Genomic DNA, 11772 nt, shown 5'->3' on the forward strand with positions numbered 1-11772 from the left:
CACTCCTGTTCTGATGACGGCCTGGGCGTGGAGAGTGGGTAGAAAGGGTAAGGGGGAGGGGGGTCTGAGGTCACTCCTGTTCTGATGACGGCCTGAGCGTGGAGAGTGGGTAGAAAGGGTAAGGGGGAGGGGGGTCTGAGGTCACTCCTGTTCTGATGACAGCCTCTGTGCGTGGAGTGGTAGAAAGGGTAAGGGGGAGGGGGGTCTGAGGTCACTCCTGTTCTGATGACGGCCTCTGTGCATGGAGTGGTAGAAAGGGTAAGGGGGAGGGGAGTCTGAGGTCACTCCTGCTCTGATGACGGCCTGAGCGTGGAGAGTGGGTAGAAAGGGTAAGGGGGAGGGGAGTCTGAGATCACTATTTATTTTTCAAAGCAGAGAAGGGAGAAAGCAAAATTGCCTAGACCCAAAACAAAGTCTATTCACACATTTATACACCTAAAAGAAGCCCAGCTGTTTCAAAAGAAGAAAGGTCTCCAGCTCTGACATTCCCCATGCTTAGGGCCAGGGAGAGAAAACAGTTCAATGACGGTTTCAGGCACTTAGCCCTTCTGGTTCTTGAGAGCTTTTAGTTCTCTTTAGGATTAACATCTTGTACTCAGAACTGCATGTTTACCCACTGGGACTTCCTTCAGGGTTAAGGCACAGTCTCTATAACACAGTACATAATGTGGAAGGCAGGTGGGTGGAAAAGGAGGTAGGAAAAGGAGGGAGGGAGAGAGGGTGCGTGTGAGGTGTGTGCATGTATGTGCTGTGGTGTGTCTGTCAGAAGGAGTCTTCTATATCTCCAGTTAGTTATGCTGGTTTTCCTCTAACCTTCTTCTCGGATTATAGTTACCAAACTTTCCAAATTGTTAAAAAAAAAAAAAACTCTAACAATTTAAGTGTAGCTAGTTTTTCCACTGCTATAAAAAAAAAGCCTGTTACATATTCCAAAAGATTGATATTATTAGTAAGGTCACTGAAGCAGTATTTTTGCTGATGATTATTAATTATATAAGCAATCATCATATATTCATGGAAACTAACAGAATGTGTGGTGATTGAAGTTCACAACCTTTCCATATTCTGTAGGCATTTCTATCCAAAAAACAAGGATCTATTTTACACTCAAAGCAAGTTTAATTTTAATAAATAGGATGGTACTGTATTTCCTCAAATAAAGGCACCAATGGAAAAAACTAATATTGTTGTAGAATGTTTTAGTTGGACATAAGAGAATACAGACTTCCAAAAAAAGTCAAAAAAGAAAATTCCATGTTATGTTGTGCAATGGCACTTATTACGCTATTTGCTCAGCAGTGTGAATATTTAAATAATACAATCTGCAACTCTAATCCAGAAAATACCAAGGAGGAAATAAGATTACAACAGACATAAATTTCTACCTCTTAAGTAACAAATTTTACAAGTTAATCATGTGTAAGTTTCCTAAATAAAATTTAACCAAACTACTCTCCAAAACTGCAATCTCTGTGGGGTGCTGATGACTCACGTCGGTAATCCTAGTTACTCAGGGTTCAAAGCTAGCCTATGCAGAAAAATCTGCAAGACTTCTAGTTCCAATTAACTAGCCAAAAAGAAGATGGAATTAAAGGTATGGCTCAAGTGGTAGATAGAGCTCTACCCTTAAATGAAAAAAAGTAAAAGACAGCCCCCTGGCCCTGAGTTCAAGCCCAGTACTAGTGTTTAAAACACACACACACACACACACACACACACACACACACACAGAGAAAACCCCACTACCTTGCACATACCTCCTGTATGTGAACATTCTTCTCTAGGATGGAAAGAGCAACAGCAGCACATTCCAGGGTAGAAAGGCATCTATTAGTGGGTTGCATCCGAATTACATACTGACTGGAAATGTTAGTTTTTAACTGCACCTGGAACAAAAAAGCACAAAAACATAAATAAACAAATTTTCAAATTTTAAGGCCTGTGTTTTATTTAGCTTTTGGAGGCTTGTTTTTTTTATTTTGGATTAGTTGATAGTTTGAGGTTTTTTTGAGACAATGTCATGCTATATAGGTACTTCAGATTGGCCTCAAACTTGCCTCTCTTTCTGGAATGCTGGGATAAAAATATGCACCACTAAAACTGTGCTTTAAACACAAATCACTTTCCTCCTAAAATTACCAGTGGTTTATACATATTAAGTATACCAACATCTGTTATCATTTTATTGTTGTAACTGTTTAATATTAAATGACTAGTTACAAATACGTATGACAAAGAAAATACTTCCAGAATATATTCAAAGTCCTGTATTTCCAACATGAGAAACTGACAACTCCCTTCCGGTGAGAAAAAGAACGAATACACACTTCACAAATCACGATACATGAACGGCAATTGGTATAGGAGAAGGGCCTGAGGGGCTGAGGATCACGGGTACAGTGCTGCACTCAGTGTTTTCCAGCATGCTCAAGGGCCTGGGCTCACTCACAACACTATGAGGGCCAGCAGGGGACGCTCAAGTGATCTACTACAAATTAAAACCACAACAGGCTAATATTTCACATCATTAGAGTAGCTAGTATCAGACACTTTTAGGACAAGGAAGAAATAAAACACACACTGGGAACTAAAATGGTATCATCATTTTAGAGAATAATTTTACAATCTTATGTATTTACAGTTTATCATTCCAAAAGTTCTTAATATAAATTGACAGAAATATTTCTGTGTGATAATGGTATAAATACACACAAAAGTATATATCTTAAGTAAAAAGTAGCAGGTTAAGCCAGGCATTGGTGGCTCATACCTGTAATCCTAGCTACTCAGGGGGCTGAGCGTTGAGGAGTATGGTTCGAAGCCAGCCCAGGCAGGAAAGCACATCAGATTCTCATTTCCATTAATCACTAAAAAGCCACAAGTGAAGTTATGAGTCAAGTGGTAGAGTTGCTAGCCTTAAGCAAACAACTCGGGCAGCGTTCAGGCCACGAGTTCAAGTCCCAGGACCAGAACCAAAAAGAAAAAAAAGTGGTATACTAAACATATTTGCAACAGTTTAGCCTTCTGATTCCTGTTTTAAATTCAATTAAAATTCAACCAACCTTACACTGATAAAATCACATTCCACAGTCTGGTCAGAATCACATTGAAAGATATGAGCATAAACAGAGAGGCCCGCTAGGCATTGAGGAGAATGAACTAAGCAACTCAAGGGCAGCGCTGGGAGGGAGGGAAGGACAGGGAAACAGGGACAGATGACACTACGCAAAGGGAAAGAAATGTAAATATCACCTGATGTGGAAGAAACAGTTGTATTGTCAAAGCTCATAATTCACAAACTTTATAGACCATGATAATGACAAATTGCCTTGTGAAGGTTAAAATGTGTTTGTGACTTGAAGGATCACTATCCCACAATACTGTGAAATATGTGAATTTTATGTAATCACCTAATCTCAATAAAAAATATTTTTAAAAAAGATGATTATATCTTAATTTCATATTTACTCATAAAATATGAGAACATGTGTACTGGAAGTTCAGGCAACACTGGCAATTAGCTATTAAAATCTGACATCCTTTCCTAACTTCCAGTATCCCAAAGCAACCTGAGTCGTGAACCCTCAGCTGCGGCATCCTGTCCCTCCACACCCCTCTTGTGGTTCTTTCTCTTGATGAGAAACACAGTTCAGCTTGTGCTCTATGTGTAGAGAGTTCTTCTCTACAGTCAGATCTTTTTTTCCTTGGTGGAAGAAAAAGGAAAGGGATGCTGCCTCTGAGCAGGCATTACCAAAGAATGCTGCTTGGTGTGGGCATGCAAACTGTAATGCAGATTTGACTAACAGCTCATGACTCGTCAAAATTTCTTTTTCCAAGGTACTGTTAAGCAGTTGCACAAAGCAGTTACCATTCCACAAAGCGGTTTATGATGTGAAGCGTCTAGAGCAGTGCCACCCGCCAACATTCTCTCTAGACGCATCCCTTCCCTTACTGTCTTCTCTGTATGATCTTTAGGTTGTTCACAGGAGCTGCCCTTGCACAGAGCAGTTCACGTACAGCGCCTCTCCACCAGTGCCAACTTTCCACCATTCTCACTCACCCTCCCAACCACCTCTTCAGTAAATACACGGGGTGGTATGCAAATAGGCACAAACCAATTAACTGAAGTATAACAGACTCCATGAAGAGCTCAAACAGTATAATTCTTTAGAAAGACTAAGTCAAAAGCCAGGCACCTGTGGCTCATGCCTGTCATCCTAACTACTCAGGAGGCTGAGATCTGAAGATCACAGTTCAAAGCCAGCCTGGGCAGGAAAGTCAGTGAGACTCTTACCTCCAATAAACCACCAGAAAAAAACAGAAGTGGGGCTGTGGCTCAAGCGGTAGAGCACTTGCCTTGAGCTGAAGAGCTAAGAGACAGCACCTAGGCCCAAAGTTCAAGCCCCACGACCAACGGGAAAGAAATAAAGAAGACTAAGTTAAAGCCCAAAAAAATAAGTACCAGGAAATGGGTACTCGCAAGAAGGGGATAGAACCAAGGGGAGAGAGTACATGAATGAGGGGAAAGGGAGAAAGTACAGTCAAGAATTCACCCTACGTACTACAAAACTGAATGCTTGACTGAATTCTCCTTCCCTTCCCTATGGCAGTGCTGCATCCTCTGGGATTTCAGCCTGCTGTAGTTTGATATGTCTTACTGAATTCATGTGCTGGACACTTAATCCCCAATGTGACCGTGCTAAGAAAGGGGACCGGGAAGCAGAAGGCTCAGGAACAGTGAACAGTCCTTGTTGTGAAAGGGCTTCTTCCACACAAAGGGGAATGAATGCCACATGGAGATCCGTGAGAACCTCTCTACATTATCCTCTCAGTCCATACTGCCGCATCCCAGCCCCTGCCCCAGCTCCTCTACACAGTGCCACATGGAGGTCCGCGAAGACCTTGTCCTCTTACATACTGCCGCATCCCAGCCCCTGCCCCAGCTCCTCTACACATAATGCACATGGAGGTCCATGAAGACCTTGTCTTCTTATATACTGCCGCATCCCAGCCCCTGCCCCAGCTCCTCTACACACATGGAGGTCCGAACTCTATACATAATGCACATGGAGGTCCATGAAGACCTTGTCTTCTTATATACTGCCGCATCCCAGCCCCTGCCCCAACTCCTCTATACATAGGGGAATGCCACATGGCGGTCCGAACTCCTCTACACATAACGCACATAGAGATCCATGAAGACCTTGTCCTCTTACATACCGCCGCCGCATCCAGCCCCTGCCCCAGCTCCTCTACACACATGGAGGTCCAAACTCTACACATAACGCACATGGAGGTCCATGAAGGCCTTGTCCTCTTACATACCGCCGCATCCCAGCTCCTCCTGCCTCATACTCCTCTATACATAGGGGAATGCCACAGGGAGGTCCATGAGAACCTTTCTACATTATCCCCTTACGTATTGCTGTACCAAAATCCTATCTCATACTCTTCTATCACCTAGAATCACACATCAAAAAGAAGCCACCTTATTTAATGTCACTCAGTTTGTCTATGTAAACAGGATCTATAGGCTCAGAGAGCAGCTCTGTGGTATATGAGGAAGGGTACAAGAGCCAGAAAGGAGGTATGGACATATTCTGTCAACACAACCACCAATGATATGCCAAGGTCAAAAGGCAAAATCACAGCTACAAAGGCCTCTGGCCTTGGCTTCACATTAAGCTGAGGTCTTGTGATGCGATATGGTTATCTCTCTGATGAAAAACACATGTACTGGGAAGAACCGAAGTCATTAACAAGCACTAAGCAGAACGAGTTATTCAGAACCCACTACTCAATGAGGCTATGCTACACCATGCTAGTCCAGAATCTTTTACACTATTAACTCTGGTGGGGGAAAAAAAATACTATTTAAAGTGTCTTCTGAAAGTAAAGCAACTCCCAATACTGAGAATACATTTTTTTTAAGTTTTTAAAAAGCAAGGGTAAATTTGGCAATAGAACAGACATACAACATAAACCACTCTGTAACACAGGACAGTAACTTGGTCCTTGAGTGCTCTCTATGGTGCTCTCTGCTCGCCAAGGGAAACACTAAGCCTTAGTAAATGGATTAAAAGCAGCAAAGCAAAACTATGCAAGTACTGCATGAAAATGTATTTGCAAAGAAAGCCAGGGGCCTCTACAAACATTTCCTCACTCATCTTGGATTTATTCCTAGCAAACGTCCAGAGCCTCATAGGAAAGACTCCTCTGAGGGAAAAGATTCACTGCCAAATGGTCTGGGTTATTAGAATTCCAAATTAAAAGGAACCAAGTTAGCAGGTTTGCATTACTATACTTCCATTCCTCAATTATGTTTAGTGTGAAATTTACATATGGTTACTCATTATTAGGAGAAAAATATGGTTCTTTTTTATCGATAAAGAAAGCAATGCTTTGGATTAAATTCTGATTTTTCTATCTTTTCTACCATTTTTCTCTCATGAATTTATACTATTATAGACTAAATAAATGTACAAAATTAAGAACAAAACCTAAGACAAGTCAATTTTTTAAAAAGTGATGGGTTTGTGTGTATTAAGAGTAAGGTAAGGGGCTGGGAAGGTGGCTCAGTGGTAGAGCGCTTGCCTTGCAAGCCTGAGGCCCTGGGTTCGATTTCTCAGCACCATATAAGCAAAAAGGAAAAAGCCGGAAGTGGCGCTGTGGCTCAAGTGGTAGAGCGCTAGCCTTGAACTGAAGAGCTGAGGGACAGCACCCAGGCCCAGAGTTCAGGCCCCACAACCGGACCCAAAAAAAAAAAAAAAGAGTAAGGTAAGAAACACATAACAAACCACATTTAGAAATAAGACTTAACCAGCTAGGTGTGCTATAATACCAAATACTTAGCAAGCAGAAACAGGAGGATGCTAGTTAAGACCGGTCTGGGCACAGATGGCAAGATCTTGTCCAAAACAAAGTAAAAGGGCAAAAGGACAGGGCAGAGCTCAAGGGGTAGAATGCTTCCCGGGCAAGTACTTGTGCTCTACTGGCACACGGCAAGGGAAGAGGGGAAGGAGTGAGAGGAGAGGGAGGAGGGAGGAAGAGAGAAGGAAGAAAACCTAAAAGATTATAGTCTTAAAGGCTAATAAACTTCCCCAGGCATCATGGCATATACCTGTAATCCTAGCAAACAACTTTTTGAATCTTCATGAAAAAAGTGTGTTTATTGTGTGTGTGTGTGTATGTATGTGATTTAGAAATAAGAAAAAAACATACAGGAAAAAATTAAAATAATTATGTAAAGATGTATTTTAGTATACACCAGCCAATGTGCTAACTTAGAAAAAAGAGAATTCCTAGGAAATATATGAGCTATTAAAATGGGTCAAATGCAAGTAAAAAGCTTGAGACATATGTTCTATAAAAGTCTGAAAGGAGCCGGGCACCAGTGGCTCATGCCAGTAATCCTAGCTACTCAGGAGGCGATCTGAGGATCGTGGTTCAAAGCCAGCCTGGGCAGGAAAGTCCGTGAAACTCTTATCTCCAATAAACCACTCGAAAACCAGAAGTGGCGCTGTGGCTCAAGCGGTAGAGCGCTTGCCTTGTGAGGTCTTGTGAGCTGAGGGACAACTCCCAGGTCGAGTTCAAGCTCCACGACCAACCCAAAAAAAAAAAAAAAGTCTGGAAGGATTAAAATGTCATCTTTAAAGTGACCAGGACCAGAAATTAAGCAATTATTTACAAAATTATTTAACTTATTCTAGGCCACAGAGAAATATTAAAATCTGTGATTCATCTTGTGAATCTAGGATTACCTTAGCCTCTAAACTTAACAATTAAAGTACAAAAAATAGTATGTTATAATTCAGTTACATTAAGTAATATATAAACTTCAGCTATGTATCAAAACATTTTGGTAGTCAGAAGAATGTATTCCAGAAACAAGAATGTTTCAATACTAGGACACAGATTATAACTAACTGCATGGATGAACTTTAGGATTAGCCACAAGTAATACCAAAAAGTTTAATGGTTCCAAATAAGAATTAGGTAATTTAGTAGCTAAGTATTTAAATATAAAACTTTTTCATAAAAGCATTAGTACACAGAGGTAACCTTGAGACTGTAAATATACGTGTATTTATGTATAAATACAGAACACATATCCTACAGCCAGTCAAGTACACATGGCACACAAGTCTATGCACACATGCCGGCTTACCTGTTTGGGAAGTCGGAACAGGGAATTCTTATAGAAGATGTCCTTGGCCTGGCTCCAGGTGCCATCGATGATGACAAGTGTGGAAGGGTAAACAGGGGAACTTGACAGAAATTCTTCCAAATCGGTAGCTTCAGCCCCTGGATATAATATTAATGTTCCAGACTTCTGGCAAACAGTTGAAAGCTCAACATCTCTAAAAAAATGTTTTTTGTAAGTACATCTTTATTAGGTTGAGGAGAAAACAGAAGTTTCATTATGCTTACTAAATCCCTAATAAAAGTCTCCCTCCCCCAACCTTGCCACGCACCAGTGGCTCACGCCTATAATCCTAACTGCTCAGGCAGCTCAGATATGAAGACTGTGGTTCAAAGCCAGCCAGGCCAGAAAAGTCCATGAGACTCTCATCTCCAATTCATCACAGAAAACACTGGAGGTGGCATTGTGGTTCGAGTGGTACAGTGCTAGCCTTGAGCAAAAGGAGCTCAGGAGAGTGCCCAGGCCCAGAGTTCAAGCCCAAGGACTTCCCCCTCCCCCCCCCCGAAAAAAAAGAAACAACCCTCTGTTAAGTCATCTGGCTAAGCTGATACACTGACAAGTCTCTGCTGACCGACCGTCACTCATCGCTGTCCCCACCCAGGCCTCGGGCCCCGCTGCAGTGAGCGTCTTCCGTTACCTTTCTCCACTGAAGCGACGGCCAACCTTCACTGTGCACTTGTCCTGGGGGAGGCAGGCCACCAGCAGAGGGACTGTGCGCAGCACCTTGCTCTCCTTTGAAGAAAATGTGGTAGGACGTGACTTTTATGACAAGGCTCAGCATGTAGCTAGGTGGCAAGGTCCTGAGTACTAACAACTTAAAGACTCTGATGGCGAGCAGTTGATGTAGAACTTTATGCATAACTTTCACAGTAAAATACTGGGTAAGGCTTCTCTGACTTATTAATGCTAACCATAATGCAAGAATGACGTTTTAGCATATGCTTACAGTTTACTGATACATTAAGGGAACATTAATCTACATAGTGGCTAGGATTATAAAAACATAAATTTGTGTCTGACTACACTGAATCAGATTCTGACAAGCTTTTTATTTAAAAAACAATTACATTTTGTACTACATCAGATTAAAGATAATTGCCTAGATCGTTATGCCCAAAAAGTAAGAAGCTGCTCAAAAAGCAAAATAATGAGCATGTCAAAGACAGATGCAAATTTTGGCCCAATGGCCAAATGGTATGATTTCAGTAACAAAGAAGTGACCCAGTATTAGACTATAACCCAAAATATAAAAGGATCCAAAGTAATACAAATAGTTACATCAGTAAGTGGGGTGAAGGATGGCATTTTCCACCTGGGACAATTCTAAGCAATGAACATGCACACCCTTTACTCCAGAAGGGAGGCTGACTCTCACCTCTCCCTGGGTGAGGTTGGACTTATGGTGCCCCAAAGAATACAGAGTACAATAGCTTTGGAGCAGAGAAATCTGGTGACTACTTCTGAGAATTCCATTAGTTTAACTACAATCAGTGGTTTTCAACATCCTAGCTTCCATACTAGGAACAACTTTTCTTTTACCATAAGTTCATCTTTAATCCTGAGCCAGGTATCAAGGGCATGTGAGTTTTAGAACACTTTCCACTTTCACACTTCTTACCATGACTGTGAGACTCAGACAGAGGCTCACTTACCAACCTATTTTTGTGAGTGTGTCTGTGTCTGTTATGGGGCTTGAACTCAGGGCCTGGGCACTGTCCCTAAGCTCTTTTGCTCAAATCTAGCTCTCTACCATTGATCCACAGCTCCACTTCCAATTTTCTGATGGTTAATGTGAGATAAGAGTCTCACTGACTTTCCTACCTGGGCTGGTTTTAAACCACAATCCTTAGATCTAAACTTCCTGAGTAGCTAGGATTACAGGTATGAGCCACCAGCCCAGGCTTACATTCTCTTGATTTATCAATTTTAGATTTTTTTTTACAAACTATAAATTATCATTGCCATCATAGGTAACATTTTATAATACACATGATTATAAGTGAGATATAGCAATATGAATAGGTTCATACAATTTTTGCAGTTAGACAGCAAAGAACTGTATCTCTTATTGTGTTCATTTTGCTGAGAAGACTGAAGTTCAGAGGTTACAGAGCTGTGAGGATGTGACCTCAGGCAGTGAGGAGCCTCACTCTTAACTCCTACCCTGAGCTGTAGTCACAGCACCTCACAGAAGGTTAAGGGTCTGGTATTCTCCCACCACCGTTTATTCTCATGTTTCATACCTTTTCAGCTAAAGCAGTGAACACTTCATACCACTATGGATAAACGTGCCCTTTCACAAAGGCCAAACAGCTGGAGATGGGAGTTTCTGCACATGTGTATCCACTCTTTGAGATGCTCCACCAGTGGCCCCTGTCGGCTTCCTCTCCGCAGCCCCCCTCACAGCCTGTGCACACCACCTCACATCCCTTCCTTATGGGAGGTTATGAAACCACCACACCCTCTGTGCACCAGTGTGCACAAGCAGGATAGAATTATTGAGCTAGATGTAAACCAGAAAGTCCTTTCAATAAGGGAAAACGATGAAGATGTACTCTTTTCACATCGCGTGTACTTGTTTATACAAAACTGCAGCACATACATTTTTGGATGATCAACTAAACTGTGGATTTACCATAGATTTTTAAAAAATAAAAAAAGAGAAACACATTCTGAAAATTTTAAAGTCATCACAAATCAATGAAAATACCACCTGAATAGCCATCTTATATCTGGGACCACACAATAAGGAGAAGACAGAATACTATGTACACCATAAAATAAAAACAGTATTCACCATCAAAACTGCAGAGAACGCCAAGGACCAGTGCTTCCTAGCTACTCTGGAGGCTGAGATCTGAGAACTGCAGTTCAAAGCCAGGCCAGGCAGGAAAGCAAGAAGTAGAGCTGTGGCTCAAGTGGTACAGGGCCAACCTTGGGCAAAAGAGCTCAGAGACAGTGCCCAGCCCCTAAGTTCAAGCCCAGGACCAGCACACACACACAGACACAGACACACACACAGACACACAGACACACAGACACACACACACACGCCCTGCTGTAGCCAGCAAACTATTATCTTATGGAAATTTGAACACACAATGTTGTAAGTTTAAATGGAGTAAAATAATTCTAGCAACCAAACTGTCAGACTCCTGACAAAAAATATAGTTGTTAAGTCTGGAAAACAGGTTTCCCAACAGAGTATTTAATACTCTGCAACAAAACAAGGAATATTTCACGGTTTGAAGAAAGGTTAATTTCTTAGCTCTGAAAGTAATATAGACTCTGAACTTAAAAAAATAAATAAATAAAACTACCGGCCAATGGTGGCTCACACTTGTAATCCTAGCTACTCAGGAGGTTGAGATGTAAGGGTTGTAGTTTGAAGCCAGCCCAGCCAATAAAGTCCTGAGACTCTAATCTCCAATTAACCACCAGAAAACAGAAGTGGAGCTGTGGCTCAAAGTAGTAGAACACTAGCCTACCTTGAGCAAAAAGCTCAGGGAAAGCCGGGTGCCAATGCCTCATGCCTGTAATCCTAGCTACAGAGGAGGCTGAGATCTGAG

General features: G+C 41.8%; 1 protein-coding gene across 1 annotated transcript in view; it reads right to left on the reverse strand.

Moving 5' to 3' along the window:
- Positions 1-11772, reverse strand: part of Dtwd2 (DTW domain containing 2) — a 19140-nt gene that overhangs the window by 5718 nt on the left and 1650 nt on the right. The window contains exons 3-5 of the mRNA XM_013016018.1: positions 8841-8935; positions 8168-8360; positions 1758-1886 (exon numbers count right to left, since the gene is read on the reverse strand). Coding sequence (XP_012871472.1) covers positions 1758-1886; positions 8168-8360; positions 8841-8935 — 417 coding nt within the window. The remainder of the gene's footprint in view (positions 1-1757; positions 1887-8167; positions 8361-8840; positions 8936-11772) is intronic.

Source organism: Dipodomys ordii, unplaced genomic scaffold (genome assembly GCF_000151885.1).
Source record: "Dipodomys ordii isolate 6190 unplaced genomic scaffold, Dord_2.0 Scaffold29, whole genome shotgun sequence".
NCBI lineage: Eukaryota > Metazoa > Chordata > Mammalia > Rodentia > Heteromyidae > Dipodomys > Dipodomys ordii.